General features: G+C 29.6%; 1 protein-coding gene across 8 annotated transcripts in view; it reads right to left on the bottom strand.

The window, feature by feature from the left end:
* The window catches only part of LOC129981640 (myosin heavy chain, muscle-like), a 35,392-nt gene extending 20,186 nt beyond the window's left edge, over positions 1-15,206 (bottom strand). For 2 of the 8 annotated variants that reach the window (XM_056092559.1, XM_056092560.1), the window contains exons 1-13: positions 15,059-15,206; positions 13,201-13,478; positions 11,404-11,547; positions 10,384-10,540; positions 7,294-7,321; positions 6,198-6,297; positions 5,722-5,814; positions 5,565-5,628; positions 5,345-5,443; positions 4,510-4,613; positions 2,024-2,281; positions 1,784-1,933; positions 228-398 (exon numbers count right to left, since the gene is read on the bottom strand). In XM_056092559.1, coding sequence (XP_055948534.1) covers positions 228-398; positions 1,784-1,933; positions 2,024-2,281; positions 4,510-4,613; positions 5,345-5,443; positions 5,565-5,628; positions 5,722-5,814; positions 6,198-6,297; positions 7,294-7,321; positions 10,384-10,540; positions 11,404-11,547; positions 13,201-13,389 — 1,557 coding nt within the window. In that variant the 5' untranslated portion in view covers positions 13,390-13,478; positions 15,059-15,206. Of the gene's footprint in view, positions 1-227; positions 399-1,783; positions 1,934-2,023; positions 2,282-4,041; positions 4,146-4,509; positions 4,614-5,344; positions 5,444-5,564; positions 5,629-5,721; positions 5,815-6,197; positions 6,298-7,293; positions 7,322-10,383; positions 10,541-11,403; positions 11,548-13,200; positions 13,479-14,939; positions 14,959-15,058 lie in introns of those variants that run through there. The other 6 variants (XM_056092562.1, XM_056092561.1, XM_056092557.1 and 3 more) reach the window with 4 other exon arrangements.
* Positions 15,207-24,371: the final 9,165 nt, after the last annotated feature.

Here is a 24,371-nt window from a genome sequence, read left to right as displayed (position 1 = left end):
TAAATTTTCGTAGAAGAGACTGAAATATTTGTCACAGAGCAAGAAATAAGCATTTGAAAACATTTAAATTAGCGAATAATTGAACGATAAGCATTTGGTCTGTCTTTGTTTCATTCGGATAAGCGGATTCAGAGAAAATAAGCATTGCTTGCAGCGTCAAATGTTTTTGAGCAGCGGTTTGTTCATGCCGGCGAGTCCTCATGCCGTCAGCGATTATCGTGTTTTACCTTCTCTATCAGTTCGATACAAGCTGCAAGATCGAGGCCGAAGTCAATGAAGACCCATTCGATGCCCTCTCGAGTGTACTCTTCTTGCTCCAGGACGAACATGTGATGATTGAAGAACTGCTGCAGTTTTTCGTTAGTGAAATTGATACACAGCTGTTCGAAGCCGTTAAACTGAGGGAAAGTGAGGAAAAGGAATACAGAAAAAGTAGACACAGAAACAAGAATGAAGAAATGAAAGAAGGGAGAGCTAAAACTAAAGGAGAGCTAAAACTAAACTAAACTTGGAGAAAAGTTTACAATAAGAACTAATGTCTATAAAAGCGAAGATTTTTTTTTCTTTCTAAAGAGAGTTAAGGCTGTATTATAAATAGTATTTAAAATAATTTACAGTGCATGTTGTTAAACTCTATCTTAACTTACTTTAATATATAAATTATTTTAAAAATTTCTAATAGATATTTTAAAATTATTTTAGTCGTTTTTAACAAGTTGTTCATTTAAAATTTGTCAAAATATTCATTTTTCAGATAAATGAATATTGAGAATACCAAATTAAATTTGTATTATTTAATTGAAGTCTTATACACTAACACATTTTATATAGTAATTTAAAATATATAATATTTGTACATGAAGGGTAAATTTTATTTGTTTTAAACATTAGCTTTTACAAAATTGATTAACTACAATAAAAAATTAATATCTTTAAATTACAATTTTTTCTGAAATTGAACAAATATATTATTTTAAGATAGAGATTTAAAAGATTTTAATTATTTTCATTTGTTTTTACAAATCTTTAACATACGTGCAATGCATTTGGAAATTTCATACTATTTTCTGAACGCGTTATTTTTTAAAGAGTCGATTAATCACTAAAATGTATTCTATCATGCATCGATTTTAATGTTTTATGGCTACATTTAAATCTAAACTTCTACATCTAATAATTATTGCTACTCTAAATAATAAAACCAAAATTAAAAAGCATCTAACATTTGTGGGCATTAATACAGACTTGATCAGAAGGAGGAAGTATGATTTGGGTTAAAGAAAGTTCATAAATTGTAAATTGTAGAGAATCGGAAATTACAGTAGGTAATAGAAGAAAATGAAAGGAGGGGTAAAGAAAGGGGAGTACCGTCTTTCCATTTTTCAAAAACTGTGTTTATTAGAATAAGAGATGATTTATTGCTTATTTTCAACACGTTAACAGTATTTTATAAAATTCAAATGTTATTTAAGCCTATTCAAATTATAATGTAGCTTAAATTTGTTTATGACATAAAATTAGGGTTTTATTTTTTAGATTTATATTTAAACTTAGAACGGAAATTTCTAGGCATTAATTTATTTCGATTAATTTAGATTGGTCAATTTTTTTCTGATTATGAAATATAGATTAACTAACTCTCTTAATCAAACAACAGTATTTTTAATGTCCATTTTATATTTATATATGAAATCACTGATATATATAATCTACTAAAGTAGAAAGCTTTGAATATTAAATCAAAGACTTTTTAAAAAATCTTTTAGGCTATTAGTATACTCACGTCGAAGATCTCAAAACCGGCAATATCCAGTACACCAATGAAATGTTGTCTTTTCTGTTGGGTGTCGAGGGTCTCGTTCAATTTCTTTACCAACCACTTGAAGGTCCTGTCGAAGAATGCCTTAGCCAAGGCACCAAGAGAGTACACGACCTAAAAAATGTTTTCACAAATTTCGTCAGTCAATGGAGAAATTATAAGCGTTCGCATCCAATGACTTGTAATTTTTCGAAGTGTACTTGCCTGTTGAGCGCTACGACCTTGTGTCACAAATTCAGCACCGACTTTGATCTTTGGTTTGCATAAGTTCTTGTACAAATCGGCGGCATTGATACCCAACAAGTGGCCGATCTTCTCACCTTCCTCAGTACCATCAGGTTCAGCCTGTTCTTCTCGGGGCCTCTGCTTGAATTTCATTTCACCCATGTGCATACAAGCGGCAGTGATCTTGTAGATCTCATCCTTGTAATCTTGACTGAAGCCCAAGATGTTGAAGGCTTCCTGTGTTGCGATAAAAATGTGGCTTACTTAACATGGGGGAGGCGTCGTCTCTTCGTCAAATTGTTTGCAATTTTATTTTAAAATGATTTTACTTTACACATAGGATTTTTTCTGGAAAATTTCTATTTAATTTAGCTTAGATTTTTAGTTTAAATACCATAAAAAAATTATATTTTTATTACTATTTTTTTAGAAAATGAATTAGGGTTTTGCGTGGTTTGTTATTTTTTGCAGCATTTAGAAAATAAAATTCATTTAGTAGAAAATGAATTTCAAATCTAATTTTTAAAATTTGCATTATTTAATATTCTATCTAAATATTTTTGATCTTAAAATTATGTATATAAGCAGCATTATTGAAAGGGAGAAAGTTATTCGATTTGCTTCTTTGCATTAATGAAATATTTTGATTTAAAGATATGAAATGCTATTTAATAGACAAGGAATGTGTCACAACTTTATCTTTTTAAGTTATAAATCTTTGAGATATAAAATATATATCTGAAGCAAAATTTAAAAATTGCATTAATATGACAAAAACTAACACTAATAGCTTCCGGAAAGCTCCTTGAAATTATTTAGGACACTCTACTTTAAAATAAAAATTTCTTTGATATTCTTATATGAAATTAAATTTTCTTATTTTAAAGTCTAGTAAATCTGATATTTTTTTCATTCTAAATTTTATCTTAGATAGTTTGAAATACCAGAATACTTGTTATTGCTGTTCATTATTATTTAGCTCAGTTTTACACGAATAGGCGCAAAGGAGCAATTTTATAAATAGGAAATTTAAGTGCTTAGTATTATATCATTTTATTAAATTGCTAAAAGTTTTTCTCTTTCCATAATACATTTAACTGATAAAAACATTTACTAATTTAGTCTATAAACAAAAATAGTGAAATCATGCATTAGAAATAGAAAAGCTGAAAGTTAAATAGATAAAAAAAAGGCATATGTCTTCAGAAATTAAAGGCCATGCAAAATCAGAGTTTTAAGATTTCATAGCAGTTTAGATTTTAAAGGAAGGGCAAGTTAGTAAAAGAAATTAAAAAAAAAGGAAATCTTTCTTATTTTCAAATGTTAATAGTGAAAATATATCAGGAACTTTGTAAATCTTAAAACTTAAAATATATCTTTACAAATCTTAAAACTTAAAATTTAAAGATTTGCAAAGCATAATTCATAAGCAAATAATAGCTCTTCTATTTTGATATTTTTTAAAAAAGCAGAAGCTATAAGCGAGGTAAAGCAAAAATAAATAAAAGCTTCATCAAAAATTAATATTTTTAAAAGCTCATACTTGAATAGCTAAAAGCAAAGCGAAAGCAAGTGCAAAACGCGAAATAGCATAATAAAAATAATAAAAAAGCAGCAAAAAACGCAATAGCCACATAATTCTACAAATAAGCAAAAAAAAATGCAAAAAAAAAGCTTAATCTGTAAACTACAACTATTCTAAAAGCGAAAGCAATTGCAGTAATAAAAAGAAGCAGAAACCGTGATGATTTGAAGCTAAAGCATGAAGCAGCATTGTTGCAGCAGCCAAAAAAAAAGATCAGCAATAATATCGTGTCCTCTTTATTGCTTTTTGAATTTTTCTCGCCTTGAGCTTTATTTCGAATCTCTCAAGACATTAAAAATCTGAAGATAAATAAAACTTCATGATAAGTTTCAGTTAACTAAAATAAAAAGCAACAAAGTGGTCACCGATGAGCCAGCCAAGCAGAGCCAAGCGTTTGACTGCTGATACTCACGTCAGTAAGTCTCATTTCTTCTGCGTCATCGACACCGGGAATTTCTACTTTACCCTGAGACACGAAGTGATAGTCATAGATATCGTCGGAGAGCAAGCAAATTTCTGTGAATTAAAAGAGGCGTTTTTAAAGGTCTGAAATATCAATTTCTAAAACCGTCTACTGACACGAGCTCACCTACCCCCCCCCATAAAAAATATTTGAATTTTAAAAGCATTTCACTGCTGAGTTCCGCGTTTGAAAGCAGACTGTCGATTTCTTTATACCGATATTCTAGCTTCACTTCATATGCTAATCCGATTAAAAAGCTAGCTTCACTTAGTCCGATAGAAAAAAACGCTGCATGTGGTGGAGGGGTACTTTCAGGTTTAATACTGTAGAACTGTGGTAAAGAAGAGATGGGAAGTTGAAAGTAAGAGACTGGGAGAGACACCTTGCTGAGTCCATGATTTCTCGGTTTATACTTACGTCTGTAAGTCTCATTTCTTCGGCGTCATCTACATTAGGGATCTCAATTTTACCCTGGGACACGAAGTGATAGTCATAAATATCGTCGGACAGCAGACATATCTCTGAGTGGGAAAAAGTCATTTTCTATTAATATCAATCATTCTTCAGAAATATGCTATTCTCAAGAACACTTGCATTTAAAAACACTTTCAACGATCATTTCAGAATACTAAAAATAATCAACTTCGGTACATACTGAGATTTTAAAATTGACAATATAACAGAATTTTCTCTAAAAAAATCTCTTTTTTCCTATAATTGAAAACTAATGAATGAGATTTAACCCAGGATTAGCTTAATTAAGCAGTTTAAGCTGACCTGTAGTTACCGTGTGTATTTGCAAAATCACTACAAAGAGAAAGCGAAGTTGGAATTTTAATTAAATCCGATTTCATTTGTAAAATCCGGTAATGCTGTGGATATAATCACAAATTTATATCTTGGTATATTTATTTACGTTTCAGAAAAAAAGTCTTGGTGATATCAAAAAATTATATCACGATGTTTCAGAGTCTGTTGTTTTTGGTACGTGGGAAGAGAATATTTATCAAAACATGTTAAGCTTTATTTAAACTGAAAAATAATTGGAAACATAAATGCGAAGTAATGTTATGTGTATTGTGTGTATTAAACAATTGTGCGTGAAAGGATGTATTAAACAATTTATTCTTCAATAGGAGTCAATGGTAAACTTAAAACCCCGATCGTGTGAAACTCAGTGCGAGTTAAACTAATTCAAAAGGTTTTTGAATGACATTTTTCGATTCATTAGAAATGGATCAAGAGATCTTACCCTTCATATTAGCAACACCTCCAGACATCATCTGGTAGAAGATATGGTAAGAACGTTCAAGGGATTGTTGGGAAATCACACGAGCTTTCTCCAATAGATCTGCAATTAAAGAAATAGTTTCTTTTAGATCCTATGAAGCCCTGATGTAAATTTGCTACTGATCATTTTTATAATACATGTATGAGTGTTTTCGGATAAGTTTCTATAAATCATGACTTACATGTTTCAATATCAGCACCGGCCAGTTTGCCCATGGGACCGAAGTGAATACGGATGAATTTACCCTATTCAAAAAGAGAAAGTAGTTAGCAGCCATTTTCAGAATCTTTATTTTTAGTAGTAAAGAAATCCATTTCGAAGCAAAACATTTTACTTACGAAACGAGAGGAGTTGTCGTTCCTCACAGTCTTTGCGTTACCGAAGGCCTCAAGAACAGGGTTAGTCTGGACGACCTGATCTTCCAGAGAGGGCTGCAACGAAGCATTTCGTTAAAATCGAACACACGTCACCGGGCACTGTCTCATTCATACAATAGTTTGAAATTATTTCTCAGTCACATTTAAATAAAGATTGAATGATCATTCAATTTTATGACAAGACAGTCTTTTCTATATTTTCAATATTTTTTAGTTTTAAAGGCTTGCTTGATTATTTTGGAATGACATTATTACTATTATTGGATTCCAATTTTTATAGACATAGTATTTTTATGCGTTTTAATCTTTAAAGGAAATGTTAATCTTTAGAATGATCACGATACTTATAGAAAGAATATTACAATTTTTATAAATAAAGAACTTTGAGTGAATTATAAAATTCCAGAATTTGAACGTTTTTCTGATTAGAAACTTACTCCTTTCTTAACTTCTCCCTTCTTTGTGGAGGCGCCGACGTTGGCGTAGTACGCAATTACTTTCTTCGTGTTCTCAGTCTTTCCGGCACCAGACTCTCCTCTGTAGGTATAAATTAACATTAGTCAGTCACACGTTATAAACACACAAATATAAATAATCACGGAGATACACGTGCTTTTATCATGAAATTTATGACTTAAAAGCGACGACTACGTTGGAAAGTTCTGTTATTTTTTAGTAAAAATATGAACTTTTTTTAAATTTAATATTTTTAAATCTTTGAACAGTTTTTATATATATATAAAACTGTTTGCCTTTTGTTTCCAAGTCAATTTTTTGAGAAGTTACATTTATTTTTATATTTTCTTTATATACGTTTTAATCCTATTTTATATCGCCAAATGCTATTTTCTTAAATTCTCATCTTTGGCTGAATTTCCTTATGGAAAACATCATAAATTAAAATCTAATCTAATTTCTTGTCCAAATTTGATATAATAATTTCTTGGTATCTTATGCAGTTTCTGAACTAGAAAATAAGTAATCTATTCATTTAGAAATATTCTATAGCTTTTTCAATGCTTCACAAGGCGTAATAAAATTGAAAATTTCATGTTGTTTATTAGTTTAACGCGGATATTTTAGAACTGGACCGGCGGACAGCTGATATTTTTAGTTGAGGGACTAAATGCTTCTTCATTTGCAAAATGTTAACAAAACATTTCAGAAACTTCTGAACTAAAATGTTTTGCTTTACACCTCTTTTTAGTTAAAAAGAAAAGGCAATTTTTTAAATTTTCAGAAAACTTTTATCTTTTCACTGGTGTATTTTGGTTTCACACATGTTTTTTCGATCTTTTTTATACATAAATTTAAAAATATAACTATTTTAGAGCATTTTTCCAAAGATTCATCTCGAACGTGGTCACATACCTACATTTCAAACTTTATTTATTTAGAGATTCATTAGTTCTGAATCAGTGACTTAAACATTGTAAATTAACTTACATTTAATAATGTATTAAACTTTTCAAGTTTTATTTGCTACTTTTATATGATATTTGATTCATTTAAATGACAAAAAATTTTACTTACGTGATAAGCATAGACTGGTTCTCACGATCTGCAAAAGACAAGAAACGTAATTAATTTAAAGCTAAGTTTTATTGCAAAAAGTTTTGTGAACATCTTAACAGTTTTATTATTACGTTAAGCAATACTGTGGGCACGAATAGTATATAATATTAAAGCTTAATGACCTGAGAGGATATTTCTGCTTGATAGAAGATTGCTGACTAGTTTATAAATATTGCTTTAAAACATAATGCGGAGTTTAGAAAAATATCTTTGCTTTCTTGTCAAGAAACTTCCTCATTGCATTTTATTCTGACACTTAAATCTTTTTTTATATATATTATGAAAACTAAGCATTTATGAATGGTAAGCATTGACAATGGAGCACCTAATTTAATATTGAATTTAATTCGATATCCTAATGTCGAATTAATATTGCATCTGAGTGTTTAATTAACTATTTTTTCATCAAACACATAATTTTCTCAAACGTTTCTTCTAGCTCAAATTTAGTTACGAGAAAAATATATAAAAACTGTTTCTTCAGCAATTTATGTTTAAAATTTCTTACCAACAGATTTGTTTATTTTCAGTTTATTAAGGGAATGAAAACAATTTTTTTTAAATTTCCTTTCCACTTCTTTCTTTTTACTAGAAAATTTTAGAAAAACTCATCTATTTGAGTATCTTAAAATTATCATTTAAAATTCTGTAATATTAAATAATATAAAAGGGATTAAGATAGAGAATTATAACGTTAATGGATTCTAGTGAAATTTGTGTAAAATTAATTGAAAAGAAAATACATTGTCGAATTTTGATATTTGGGCCTTTCTTTGAAAAGGTGTTTGAAAATTATTTTCATTTTAAATTTAAAAGGATGAATGTCATTTCAGTTTAAGCATTTATTAGGGCGTTTGTTGGGTTTACTAAGATTGTCACGATGATTTTGTGATAAAACTTTGTTTTGAACCCGCTGGATTTTAGGACTCTCAAACCCGTGCTCACGAAAGAATCTCGTACGTTATATCTATCATACTTGTCCTTCCATTGATGTGGTGCAGTGGTATGTTGTTCTAGTTCTCTATCAAGGATGGGACGCAGTGCCCTGGGGGTAAGGCCTTGGCTTCGGAACCGGAGGGTTTCAGGTTCGAGACCCGATTTCACCGAAGAAACGTCGTGTAAGGGGGTCTGTTGCACGTTAAATCCGTCATGACCAAACGTCCTCCCGCTGGTGTGGAGAGGGGGGTGCCAGCTCAGGTGTCGTCCTCGTCATCTGACCGCGGTTCAAAATGACGAGGTCCGTCCCAAAATATTCCTAGTGTTGCTTCAAACGGGACGTTAATATAACTAAACCAAACCTCTATCAGGGATTCAAAATTATGAGGTCCATTCTGAACAATAAGCTTAAATTCTGCACAATTTCTATAAGCGTGACCTTTATTTTACTATTATTATTTTGCACATTTGCATTTTGATATTTTCAGTAGTATAATATAGATCGAATCTTTATCTAACTGTTAGTGAACTAAAGCGCATGTTTATCTTTTATTAAGCTAATTAAAATCTGAAAGCTCAAAAAATAAGAAGTCATTGTTTGATTTCGTTTGACATGAAACAAAGTTGCAGAAACTGAAACCATTAGATACTTTTGACCTAAATAGCTGCGCGTGATTAAATAACATTGATGGAAGACGCGGTCATGAAAAGAAGAATGAAAGAATTATCTTGGAGCGAGTGCCAAAAGGGCTAAAAATAATGACAGGAAAATAATCCGTTCCTTTGGCACCTGAATGGTATTCTTCCCGACCTTAAAATGGTATTGTGAATGGGACGCACCCCTATCATCTTTTTGGCAGGCTCTTCTTTCTTTCTTCCTCAAGTGTTCTAGAAATCATTCGGATTTTTTTTTTCAAAAAAAAAAAAAAGCAGGCATAAATCTCTCGAAGGCCGTTGAGTCGTCAATTCTAAAGTTATTTTCAGAACCGCATGTAAAAAAATCACGGATGCTCTAGATCTTGTTGGATTTATAACAGGAAAGATTTTATACGCTTTTTGCAATTTGAAATCTTCTAAATCTATAAATTTACAGATTTTGAAAGCAACAACTCTGAGCTTGACCTACAATTTTTCAATGAGTTTTAAGAATAATTATATAAATGCTTTCTATTGTTCAATTTTCTCTTAAGAAAACTCTAAAGAATATTAATGCCAAGACATGTGCAAGTGGGACTAACTTATATTCCACTTGTTGAAGAATTTAATTGTCATATATTTGATGATTTATATAACTATCAAACTGTGAAGAATCTTTTTGTTGCATTTAGAAAGAGAGGCTAGCAAAGATTTTGAAATATTATGAATTGAGGTATGCAGCCTTAAATTCGTACTAGAAAGCTTGTCGAAGCAAAAGCATGCCTTTTTTACGAATTTATGAAATTTCTTGATGAAAGTGGCAAAGTCTAACCTACAGAGATGTTAACAACAAACAGTCGGAAAATAATGAATACGTGTGAAGAAATATAATCGATCATGGGCTTTATAGTAACAGCACATCCTGTTGTTTGAAATAATATGTGAATTATGAAAAATGATCATTTGCTATCTCTTGATTATTTGTTTTGTCCTATCTAGCCAAGGAGGGAGGCTGAGCAGAAATCTTAATTTTACAAAAGATAAATAATGACCGAATAGCAATATGTGTATACGGTACTACAGATAAAAGTCCAAAAAGGAAAAAAAAATGCCTTAAAAAGATTTCGAATACAATGCTCTTTATTAATTTATACACATTTTATTGTTTTCTTTATTTAAAAAAAATGGAGGAGTCAGAACCGAATGTAAATAAGAATGCTTTGAAAGTAAGAAATAATGCCTTCTTTGACATCAAGTTGACTTAAGTCAAAACATTTTTTTCCTCGTGCTGTGGTTTTATAATTACAACTGCAGGCAAAAATAAACGAAGAATCGTGACTTTAAAGCTTTTTTTTAATAAGTGTTTATTTTATACGAAAGATATATTGATTTAGCATTGATTCCTGTATTCTACTAGGAACAATGCGTCTATTTATTGCGTGATTACATGTTTTGATTTGCATTTGTTGTACTTACTTGCCAACATAGCCATGTAGGCACCGTCAGAGATGGCAAACAAGTGAGGAGGCACCTCAGTACGCCTCTTGCCTCTGTACATGGCCATGCAACGAGGGGTGTAAATGGGGAATCTTTTGTAGGGATTGATGGCTACGCAGAAAAGGCCAGAATAAGTCTGCAAAAGAAAAAGAGATGGAAAAAAATTACTTCCACTGTTAGTTTTGAAACATTAAAAAAAAGGCAGTACAATGAGGATTAAATGTTAATAGTGTACTGAAAATAAGTTTTATGTACTCTATTAATTTGAAACTTAAATTACTGCAGCTAAATTACTTAATAATTCATCATTTTATTTTATTTTTTTCTTCCAGTTATTGAAAAGCGAAAAAGTGAGTATTTTAAGTATATAAATGAATGGAGGTAAGTATCCCCCCCCCGATATTAAACTCTTTGAAAATTTGGTTGATTTTTTCTGATAAACCCTCTGGATTTAGTTAACATTTCTATTTTTGGCCCAACTTTTTTTCTATTTGGTTTAGTTCGTTTTTAATTTTAACTGGTCTTATAAAATTACTGTGAAATTAATATAATACTTTAACAGAATATCTTTTTTATTTTGTAAAAATTGTTATTCTTTATTTCAAAAAATATTCTAAGGAAAATAGAAAATATCCAACTTATTCACTTTAATTAGCACATTTTCAAGCTCTTTCACAATTAGTAATAATTTATTTTGCGCAAAATTATCTTAAAATTAATATACCAATCAACATAATTTTTTACTCTAAAACTGTAATCCTTTCTTTAGATCATTTTATTTAATATTTTCCAAGAAAAACAAAATGTGCATTGTCTACAATTTATTCTTATCTGTAGTTTAATTTTAAATAAAATTTTTGACATGCATTTTACAATTTCGTTTCATTTTTCCATTTCACTTAGTTATTTTAATATTTTTTATAATGTTACTTTGATATTTAATTGATTTTCGATGCATCTCAAAATTGACCATTTTATTTTCAAAGAAGTCGTACTTACGTAGATAAGCTGAGCATAGTAACGTTGTCTCAAGTTGTGCAATACAGAAGCATCATTTAGGTAAGTCAAGTTAGACATATCTTCAGCTTTTTCATACTTTGGAGGGTTAACTTGTTGCAGTAAATCCTTCTTAACAACTCGGTTCTGAAATGGAAAAAAATCAATTAAATCGTTTGGAAAAATCGAGTATAATAAATATTTTTTCATTCACTTTTATAAATAAGTAAAATATGTTGATTTACAAACATTGTAACTGATCTATATAAATTATTGGTTAAGTATCTTTCTTTGCATAAATTAATTGAGTAGATTTTATTTCTGAAAGATGAGTATGAAAATATATCACTCATATCATAGAAAAAAGTTAAAATTTGATAGAACTAAAAATAATTTAAGCAATTAAAAAATTGATATAGTGAAAAGTATTATTGAATTTTCAAACGATTCTAGAAACCTTTAAAATTTAACAATTTGTTATTTGAACCAACATTTTCTCGAATAATTTCATGAACAGTAATTATTGATGTAGATAGTTTCTTAAATAAATTGTTGGAAAATTAAAAGAAGGTAACAAAATATGTCAGATTTCTACTATACTTCAAAAATAATTTTGCATTCTTAGGTACTCATATAAATTAGAAATAATTTATATAACTAGGAAAAGCAACAATTTAACAATTTAAACAATTAAAAGTTCCAAAATGTGCATTCTTATATAACAATGAAGAGAAAAGTTTTTTATAACATTCATATCATCTTTTTTGCAATGTTATTTGAATAAAAATTTTGTTGAAATCTTGCCACGTAATGGCTCTCCATCTATTATGTTCTTTAAACAATACTTCACCTCTTCCCAGACATTTCAAAGAATCATTTTTATATTAAAAATGTTTATGAAGAAAATAATTATTTTAGCAATTTTCAGTTGCATAACAATTAAAGAATAAGTCAATTCAATGAATTCAGATTAAAATTATTCCCCAGACTAACAAATATTTTTCAGAGCTTTTTAGTAACTTACAATAGAGTTTTGTTTTCAGCACATCGCATATATACTTATATATTTAAATCTGATTTTAAAATCTTAATATTTTTGAAATCAAAATTAATAAATATTCTTAAATTTTCAGATAACTTTTATTCTAATAAATTGTTTCGGAAAGCAACTGTTTACATAATACTAATAAGTTTTGAAAAAACCAAAGCTATTTGTGGATTATTTACTTACACTAGGACTGAAAACAAAAGCAATTGAAATTTTGTATGGTTTTTCTCGGTACTTTCCATATTTATGTTCGTCCACCGTTACTTCATTTTATATTATCATTCTTTCTAAACATAATATAATTCATGAGCTTTTTGGTCTATATTACACCTAGCTATCTTTGAAGACATCTCATTTTCAATAAAATAGTTGGTATTCGCTCTGTTTCTTTTAATGCCTTCAGAACAATAATTTTAGTTAGCTGCTCTGTAATTGTAACATTTTGTTAACTAGATTTTTTAAGACGCTTGAGAGTTTAATTTATTGTTTTGTATATGCTGCATTCGATTGTTCTCTCTAAATATGTAGAGAGCATTTAACTGTGTATTAAGTTCATTTAACTGTGCATTAAACATATAATTATCTCTTATATTCTTTAGGACCTAATATAATCAACTCAGTTATTAATTATATTTTGTATTTAATAGTTTTCTAGTGTATTTAAGTGAATGATACAATTTAAATAATAGACACTTGGCATACACTGCACTCATTTTCCTTGCAGAATAAGATGTCATTTTATTGGGACTCACCTCTTGACCTTCGATTTCGACGGTGCACATGTCTCCTTTGGTTTCCTTGATGAGACCGAGAACGTATCCTTCCTTCTCATCAACAACCCAGACCATTTTCTTGCCATCGTATGGTTTGGTTTGATCCTTTCGTTTCTGTTCCATAGAAACGAAAAGGTAAGGACTGGGATCTGGATCTTCAGCTGCCATTTTTGATTTTTAGTTGAGGTTGAGGATTGAGAAGAAAACTGAACGCACTTCCACCAACAGAACGACCAGAACAGCCCTTAACCCTCGTTCTGGAAAACAATGAGAAAACCTGTTATAGCATGAAATCAAAAATTCAAGGGCATAATCTCTTCATGAATGTTGGAAGAACAGTTCCACAAGCATGCAGACGGAGATAATGGGAAAAACACTTCTAATTCTTGATTTCTTTAAAAAAAAATTTATATGGAAGGAAATTGATATGAAAAGAAAACTGTTCCGCTATATGTCCTCACTTGATCATATTAAGGCATTAAAATTACAAAAAAAGAGAGTTAAAAGTAAACACCGAAGATAAATATCATGTGATTCACTGCCATATTTTGTCAGTTTAAGAGTTTCCTACTAAAAAATTTAGTTGTTTTCGGAATTTCTCACAAGTTTAATGTGCCCGCGTTTACTGCATAGGGCCTTGATCCACGATTAAGTTATGGATTTAAAAAATTATCAAATAAACAGATTAATGGAATATAAAACCATGATTAATTTTGTAATGAAAAGTTAAGATTTTAAACAATGATTTTTAAAAATTTGATTAAAGATTAAAAACTTAAAATTTAAATTCCATACATTTCAGGAAGAGAAAATGCGTTAAGTAAATCATAAATTCCTCAATACGGACGCGGAATAATAGCGTTATTTTCGCACTTTTTTCTAAATTATCATTTTTTTATTCAAAAAATTACTTATTAAGAGTTTACCATAAAAGTTGGATTTCTTTTATCTAAATTATTACTATAATCGGTTTAGTTTTAAACTCTGACGTATTTAAAATTATGATCTTTATGGTTTTATACTTTGTTAAATTTTCGTTTAATAAAAAATGCCTTAATTTCATCAATTAAATTAAACCTATATAACTTAACAAGATAGAAGGTTTCTAACTAAAGCCTCTCTCTCCATTTTAAAAGTATGGTATCAGCAATTAACATGCATTAATTAAAATTTGATAAGAATAAATCTTTGATAATTAATAAAGCAGTCCGTTCTATCTTAATTCACAAATTTTCAGATCACTTACTAAATAAATATAAAACAAAAGGTAAAAAAATTATAATTTTTTAGGAAGATAGGGAATGTGAAAATTTTCTAATCAAGGATTACAATAGCTGAACTAAAATATTAAAAAAGGAGAATTTGGAATTAAGATGAATAATGTCGCCTCGATTACCATCAGGCAAGTTACAACAATTGAAGAAAAGGCATAGGTTAAGAAAGGCGTTTAAAATTTAAAGAAGGTTGAAATATAAAAAGTATTAAACCATTATATTACATTCTGGGATAAATAACTATTGCCAAAAAGCATTGATGCAAACTAATTCAGAATTGTTAGTGGAAATTTCAAAAAGATCTTATAGAGATACGAGGAATCTAATAGGTTATTGTATTGGTAATCACTATTGAGGAAATAATTCTCACACAGGGGTGGTGTTTGGGTGTCAGGAGTGTGAAGGTTGGATTTATTAAGTGGGATATGAGGTAAAGGTGTATACAGAGTGATGGATGAAGAAGCACAAGATAATCCAATCAGTGAGGAAGGATTGCAAATCTTCCTTGAATTCGCAGCGTATATCCACACACAACACACAAGAGAGATAGGTAAGACACTTACACGTTCGAGAGCTATTCTGCGGTGGAGGAACGGCCGAGGGCTCTTATAAACCTAGGCTATCAAATGTCTCAATGCCCTGTGTTTGAAGGATGCAAATCGGAAGGTCTGCTCCGATTGGAGGATTCAGGTGGGCCAGGGGCGGGGGGAGAGCAATCCTTTCCTAAACAGAGCAAAACACTTGCCAACATCTAAGAACAAATAGAACGGAGGAGGAGAAGGGTGTCTTCGTAATGAAAGGGGGAAAGAGAACGGGATGACGTCCTCCGTCTTCGTTCCATTTTTGGGTCAGACGTACGGCAGCTTGCTTTGGAATCTGCTTCCACCACTTTTCTCCCATTGCCTCCTCTATTTAGGTTACATCCTTTTCTCCCCGGAGAGGGACCGGGCCAACTAAAAATAATTCCATCTTTCTTTTCCGATCCCTTTCGGTTTGTGACCGAGTCAAGGGAAGTCAACGATTCGACTCCATTTTCGCTGCCGCATTGTTCATCTCGTGTAAGAGAGAGACGGTCCCCCGAATTCCAGGAGTCATTAACTGGATGATTCACGTGATCTTGAATTTTTCTGGGCAATGAAATCTTGAGACGCTCGTTCAGATCTGGTTTTGCATTAATGCGGAATCATTTCAAAAGCAAGTAATTGATTTTCACAATGCTCCCTCCCGTTTCTTGAAAGAATTATGGCTGCAAACCTTTTTCTTATTTTATTTGTAGAACATAAATTAAAGCAGCAAGAAATTTGACAGACAAGGGTCAAAAAAATGTGCGGACTTCAAATAGAACGATAATTTATGCTATATTATACGATTTAAAAAAGCATTGCGCCTATGCTTGTAGTTTAAAAGATCGGACATTAACTGATTACAATAGTATAATATAGTTCGACTCCTAACAGTATTTAGCAGGAAAAATACCATAAGAACTATGTTCCATTTAAGAAAAATCTCTAAACAAAAAATTTTCTGTTTTTACTGAGGTTGTTCCTACTAAAAATTTCAGTTGAAAATTACCTGCCTCTATAAATATTCAGTTTAATAATTTCAATAAATTTTGAAAAAAATCAGGCGTTTTTCAAAAGATATTTAAATTAATTAAAGTTTTAATTTAAAAAGAAGATTTATGTTTATTTTTACAAATTTTTCATTAAATTCTATTTTCGTTCACGTCATTTCATGAAGAAAATCTAGCAGGCCATTTCTAAAATTTTAAGATCTTATTTTTTTCTTAAAAAGAAATAGTTAATAAAGCTTTTTCAATAGAAAAAGTTAAGCATAATTTTATGCATGAAAATATAATAGCTAATTTTGCAGGAAAATATTTCTGATATATGTGTTGTCTGTTTATGTTTATGGATATTCAGTATAATTCATAATCTATTACGATCTATTTGAAATAAAGATGCACTTCTATACTTCGATCTTGTGAAATTATTTCTAAAAACGGTGTAACATACGTGGCATTAAAAAAAGAAAGAAAGTGATATAAAAAAAGAGCACAAACACAAAAATATTTCTTATGCATATGATTACTGCATAATTTTGAATAAAAAATCAATAGTAATAATAAAGATGAATGTGTGTGTGTCGGCGCTCGACAAGCTAGACCGTTTGACCCACGGCTACCACATTTGGCACATGTATACCTTGAGAGAAAATGAGCATTTCTGAGTAATTTTTGAAATTTTTATTAAAAATTTAATTAATTAAAGATTAAGCAAAACTTTGGCGTTTATCCCCAATCATCGCAGAAAATATTATTGAGTAAAAATAAATTTTGCACCATTCAAATATTTAAAAAAGTCTTTTTAATGATAACCATTTAACAATCGTTCAAAATTTTTCTAAACTTTGGCATTTTTAAAAAAAAAGAAATTTTTTTTGTTTAATTTCTTGCAATAAATTGCATTGTTGCTTTAATATTCAAACTGTTTTCATTGTTTCATTAACTATCCGACCGCGTGATTTTTTTGCCATTGATGAAAGTTAAAGATGAAAAAGATTCTGTTTAATATTAAAAATGTAGGAACTCTGAAAAAGATAAACATGAAGTTACAATGTCGCCAAATTTCGAAGATAGGTGAACCAGATATTTATATTTTTAATACTCTATGATGTTATAGGAATGTCCCATCAAAAAGATAAAAAAAAACTTAAATAAGGTATTTTAAATAATATTGCTTTTGACAGACAATTTGCGTAATTATGAACATGGAATTTATCTAAATGGTTTATTTAAAAGTAGTTTCAGTGAACCACTGATCGCTTGAGGCTTCTAGTTGTTAATATACATCAAAACTGTATTGTTGAAATTACTTTGCACAAATCAGAAATTGAATATAAGAATCTACGAATTGATATCATTATTGCCTAGGCATTGCTGATGTCGTCGACTGTTGGAATTACAAATATAAACAAGCAAATCAGAGGCATTTTTTTCTCAGTTTCTATTCTCATTTCATTAATAATAGTTTCAGCCATTAAAATTATGTTTCTCTTTCAAAAATCTATCGGAAGTGGGGGGAAGTATTGTGAGCTGAATTTTCTAAAAAATATATTCTCTGTATCATATCATTTTGTAATCGGACTTATAAAAAAACTCTAATTTTATAAATTAACTGCAAAAATATACTTTTACACATGAAAAATATTCACATATGAATATTAAAACTTAATATGTAGTATAAAGATATTTATACTCAAATAAATCAATATTATATAAAAGTGATATTTGTAAGTCACGGAAAATCGAATACATATTTTTTAATATCAAGGTCTAGTTGTATTTCAGCTAAGCTTGTTTACTTTAATTATATTGAAATGAAATGAACTATTAAATACTTAATAACTGGTCGTGGGGTTTTATATTGGTTCAACCCGGGTTTATTTCAATATGAATTAAATATAAGAATTTTTTTTCATCTTTCACTATTATTGAAGATTTATGCTTATCTTTCAACGCACCCTTAGCTTTATGCTAATAATATATGAAAAAGAAAATTCTGCATCGTTATAAAAACAACAATTAAAACTATTCCTGAACTGTAGCGTAGTTATTCGAATGAGTTGAATTCTTTTGGCAAACCCCCAAAGTAGTGAGAACAGCCCAATCCAATAAAAGAGCCCCTTCAGACACCAGAAGTGGGGCATCAAATAGGGATAGTGACTTTCAAGTCTTCAAACGCTGTCATGTCGGTAACAAAGACTTGAAAGAAAATAAAAGATGATTTCTAAGAAAAGTTTTTCAGAATAAGTTACTAGATTTCATCAAAATAGAATATCCGATTACTTTTCTTTTGACAAATTTTAAAGCATGATAATCATTTTTAAGTGAAGTATCTGTTTTCTGGATTAAAGTACTGTTTACAGGAAAATTAAGCAGCAAGTAATAACTTGGAAGTGCATGAATGAAATTTAAAAAAACAAAGAAATTTTAAGAGAAAGGAGTTCGAGTACATTTTCCACAAAATATTTACGTAAAACGTTACTTTTGCCAAGAAATATATTAGCCTTGTTGAAGCAACGAGACACCTGGAAAAAATGTCACATTGTGACATCATCTGTTATTACTCGTCACAACCGCTATACCGCGACACATTTCTTGGCAAAAGTCACATTTTCAGCAAAAATATTGAAGATCATTTGCGCGTTATTCAGAGCTCATACCAGGCAGTCTCAGATATGCTGTTTCTTTTGATAAATGGAGAAATTAAAGATGGTAAGTCAGATCAAACCATTTTTCGCTAAGCCAACTGAAATTTATATTATATGCTATTTTGGCTCATGCAGTAAATTCTCATCTTTTTAGTCTTACTGTCACATAAAAATGTAAGAATGAAAAACATATCAAATATTCACCTTTAAATCAAACTTAAAAAGCTCTATAATTCATTTTTGAATTGTTCTATTTAAAAATATCGGGTAGCATTAACAACAATAAAATCTTTATCTTATTTATCTTTAACAACAAATAAATCTTTATCTTAAAAAAAAATCTTTATGCATAAGAGAGTTCTACCTCTACCTTATTATATATTAATTTATAGCTCACAAGGAATTAAGTTTGTAATCTAATATACTGTATTGCTTATATTAAATATTTATAAAAATGGCCATCGTTGTGTGAAGACTTAATAGATAAATATTTACAAGTATATGAACTGCATTTGTCTGTTTAATTGCTGCGGAGAAAAGATTTCACTGGTCTTGCATAGGAGAAATTGTTTATTTGAAGGGAAATAAGATTTAAATTGAGGGGTGTTTTGTTTTTTTCAGTCATTACTTTTAAAATAGACTATTCCTTTTAGAATAAAATTTTTGGAAATGTAACATCCAACGTACACCAATCCTTATCCAGGTGATTAGATCGAATATTCCGAATATTCTACACAAGATCAAGATTCGTTTCTCCTTCTTCAATTTTTGATACTAAGTCCATAGATAAAGGCCCTCATTATGGTCATGAATGGAATGCTAATATAATTTATGTAATAATAAAATTGCTAATAAAAAGGCTAATATAGCTATGAATGTTCTAATATAGTTAAGTGTAATAATAAAAATATGTGTGTAGCAGTTGCATTATTCTTATCTTCTCTTTCGGATACTAGATGGCGATGCCTGATTAGGCCATCCCATATGTCATCCCACAGTGCATTGCGATTGTAATTAGAATGAGATGTGATGCTGAACTGTGAAGCCACGCGCGTGAATGTCTTGTCTTTGTGCTTGTTTAGTGTGTGAATGTGATTATTAAAAGAAATGTTCCTAAAAACATTCGTCCTATTGCTTCCTGCATGGATCATAATAATCTACATACCACCACACGTGTAATTTTTTTTTGGTATGAGTGGTCACATGCTGGGGAAAAATAAATATTTAAGCAGATAATTCAATTTAATTGAAGATGAATGGAAAAAAGTTTATAAAGACAATCTTTATACTTCTGCTTTTCATCGATTTGGTCCAAAATTTGATAAAAAATCAACACATTTGAATTGTCAAATTTAAGTCATTTGATCGTTTCATTTTTGCACACGAAGTATAGAGAAATTATTGAAATTGTCAAAAAATTCGAACTCGAGATTTTAACAAATCTCTAGTTTTGAAAAAACACATTTTTGGCATTACACCTGTCTGTCTGTGACAAAGATCATTCAAAAACGCTTTGAGTGAGTTGGATGAAATTTGGTGTATGTTCTTTGCACCTAATCTGTATCAAATCTTGAGTCCATTCAGAGGAAGTCTGCCTGTCCGGTTGTTCGAATCTAAATTATCATGATAACTACAAAACGGAGAGAACGAAATGGATAAAATTCGATTCATAGGTTTTACATCTATTGTGTCAAATTTTGAGTCAAATCCAACAAGGGGTTGACCGTCTGTCGGTCTGTACTTTCAGAAGCATGTAAACTTGACAACTCACAATGACTTATATATATTAAATTTGGCTTGTAATTTTTATGATTTGGTAATGTATGGTATATAAGTTGCGGTATGATTTGGTATGTAAATAGGAGTCAAAAATTGCAGTGTTGTATCAAAATTTGGTTTCAATCGTATGAAAAAAACCCGCTTCTTTTGGAATTTAAATATTTGAGCAATAGCGAGAGTGGTTTCCTTAAAACTTTCTGGCATACTTTCTAATAAATCTGTTATCCCTGATAATGCCTTGCCCAGCACTGGCGTACAATAATTACGAAATATTAAACTTTGGTGTAAATTAAGCACTTTTATTGAATTTATATTTTTTAATATAAGAGATCTTTTTATAAAATAATATTATAATGTACATAATTGTCTGCATCTTTACTTAATTTTAAGGGAAAAAATCTGTTGTACCAAAGAATTTTATTATCTTGTAGACTCTTGCAAAAATTAGATATCTTCCCAATCAATTTCTAAAATTCGCAGTAAGCTGATTTTTTTCAATAAATCATTAATATTTTTTAAAGACTAATACAAAATTTAGTTTAATGTTATAAATGAGACTTGAAATATGTGTTTGCAATTTGTAGTATGAAAGAAATCATTTTTAATACCGAATTTCAATTTCCTTCTATCGTAGAAAGCAGGTTTTGAATCGGTTTTTAAGCAACAAGAAACTTCAAGCTAATTTTCATGTTTAAAAAAATAATTTTTTTATATTAATTTTAATAAATCTTATTTAAACCTCTTTTTTCTTGTCTCAGTTATTTCAAATCCAGTTTGCACAACAAACCTTGAGTGCAGTCAGGTTGATTGCTTGGTCAATCGGGAGGAATAAAAATTAATTACTTAATTAATTGCTCCGAAGCATTTGCTAACTTCTTTCTTTTGTTTTAAATAATTTCTGAGCAAAATTCGAAAAAAAAATCTATTCAGTAGTTTCGATTTTTTCAGAGAACCAAAATTGTGGTATTTCTATTTTATTTACACAGGCAAAGTTAACATTTTTATTATATATGATTAGAAATTTTTCTATACTTACTTGTACATGATTTTGTATTTCATAAATTATTAATTCACAGCTGATTCATAACATTCACGATCCGCCTTTAACAGCCAGTTGGTTCGCTTAGATTAAAGATTGCTACAAATTTCATTTAAATATTTCCTTTATCTTGGTCTTAATAACTTCCTCAGTGAATATTTTTTGGGGGGTTTCTAATTTTCAAAAACATATAGCTCATAGTATTTTAGAAGTCTAACACCATTCAGTTCATTGTGCTTATTTTTCTAATTTTTTTATATCTTTAAATATAAATATTTTTATTTTATATATTCTATTTTATTTTATCTCTTAAATTTAAATATCTTTTATTTTATATATTCTGATACATCTATTTATATCACAGGTGTTGGAGATTTAAGCAGCACATATTGCAAAACTTAAAATCATTTATTTATATAGCAACACACATAGTAAATTATCAACTAAGAAAGTGAAGGAATGTTAGCGACAGCATCTTCAATTGAATAGATTACACGTAACGTAAACATCTAGCAATTGGCGCCATGCGCAGCTTTGTCAGCTTACATAACGGCAGTTTCTACTTTAGGGTACAGGGGCTTTAAGAAGATGAAACAGCACTGATATCTAACAGGAAGAACGATTTCTTCCTGTCTCAAATAACATTTGCAAGCTCTTGTTATAATTTCTGGATCTAGTAGATCTATCCTTCACTTTTACTCTGAGCTATCGAGAGTGAAGATGTAAATTTCTTATTTTTTTAAGAAGTCTTTATCACTGTCGGTTTTAGGTTCCAAAAATAAAACTCTTCTGCTCACCATTTTCCCAGAGGAGTAGAGAATTGAATGACATAAGCAAATATTTCCACAAAAGAAGTTGCGGCGTTTTCTTAGAAATTTTTTTAAATTAGTGTTTTTGTTGTTGTTGTTGTTGTTCTTTTCTTTGACATGAGAGATCATCTCTTTTGAGGCTTAACTGATATTTGAATTTTCTTGTATTTTATTCCTTAATAACATATTTTTTCCCAACTTCTTATTTTAGCTTTCAAATGAACCGGGCTGATGCCCTCTCTTACAGCTCGTAGAATTCCAGCGAATAGTGTTTAGCTTAGTAAATAATTCAGAGTGTGAGTATGTATGAAGGAGAATCATGCGCATAATGGGGTCAATTCATGTGACGTAAAAGTCACATGTCATGTACTTCTTGCGCATGGCATTTAAGTTTCATCCGCACCGCTTTCGTCGAGTAGTCTGCCATTAACGCTCTCCTCCAAGTATGAAGCGGATTTTTTTGTTTACATTTGAAGTTATAATGTTTGAGTCATTTTCTTTGCTCTTATTATGTGTTAACAGAGGAAATACTGGTGTTCTGATGGATGCATGCTTTAATGCGAAACACAAGAGTGACTGTCATGATAAAATGTTTTCTTATTTTCTTTTCAACAATCCTGACTTGGGTTGATAGCTTTGGTACAGATTTTTTCAAGCCTTCGAAGTCGGTGATATGCTCCAATCATTTTGAAGAATTCATTCAGTGTGTGCCCATTTATTAAATATAGCTGTTCCAGTAATTTGTTAGAAAAACTCTTCGAAGAAAAAGAAATCGGTAAGCGATTTGCCATCAAAAACATGAGTGCATTTCTAATTTACTTTATTCGCATTTGATGAAATTTCTGATAATTTCGAATATGCTTAGAAGGTTTTAAATTGTTTACACGAATATTACATTGCATTTTTCTACAAAATTTTATCTAAATTTAATTAATGTAAGTAAACAAATTCCTGTTACAAAAATAACAGCTGCTACAATGCTAAACTTAGGTGGAAGGGAATAAATTTCTTAAAGATTTATTTAGTAAGTGAATCCTTTACTAACTACTGAAAATCCAATTTTCTTATTGACTGTTATAATATATATATAATTGATGCATTTTATTAAAAGTGCTCTTAATTTGATAAATTGAATGCTATATATATATATATATATTTAAGTTTTGAAAACACATGTTTTTAATTAAGTATATAAATGCAAGAGAATTGATTACTAAGCAAAATTATATGAATTCTGATTTCAGTGGAATGTACTCTGCTTCTTCCCAGACTATTACTTTTTCTGAAATAATCGACAGGATCAGCAATTTGCAAAATGAGCTACAAGAACTTCAAGATTCTGTAAGAAAGAAAGATATTCATTCCAGAAAATATTGGACTCTTCTTTTTTTTTCTTTCTATTTCTTTAACATATTAATCTTGAATTATAAAATTCTGTAAAAGCATAAAAGGGTTTCTTTCAACTACTCTTTATATCCTATTTTAATTCTCTCTCTCTATATATATATATTTATCATGACCTTATTCTTGTTTATTAAATTTACTGTATTATATGTTTTTGTTTTATTTTATGATATTCTTTCAATGTAATTTTTATCAATGTAACTTTAGCATTAAAAAATATTCATAAATGTTTTGCTTTAAAAGTATATTGTTCAACATTATGTTTTTATTGGTGATAAAAAAAAATGTCGTTTAGTATCTAGGATATTTTTGTTGAATAAAACTGATTTCATCATTTGCATTGACATTCTTGTAATACTGTGTTTATATTATTTCTAAGTGTCTAGAAAAATAAATGTTGAGAAATAGTAAATAGTTTTTTTTTTTGAATTAGTGAGTGTATTAAAACATCCATTTGATCCTATTTTTCCAAATAATTATCATATATATTTTATCTATATATTTTTTTGTAATGTGTAAATAAAAATTATGAAAATGTGATTTTGTTTGTTTTCCTTTAAAGATTTCTACAAATTAAAATGAAATAACTGATTCATAAGTTGCATAGATTTAAAAAAAGGTATCTATGCCTTT

The sequence above is a fragment of the Argiope bruennichi genome, chromosome 8 (genome assembly GCF_947563725.1).
Source record: "Argiope bruennichi chromosome 8, qqArgBrue1.1, whole genome shotgun sequence".
Taxonomy (NCBI): domain Eukaryota; kingdom Metazoa; phylum Arthropoda; class Arachnida; order Araneae; family Araneidae; genus Argiope; species Argiope bruennichi.
This window is presented reverse-complemented; position numbering and strand designations above follow the sequence as displayed.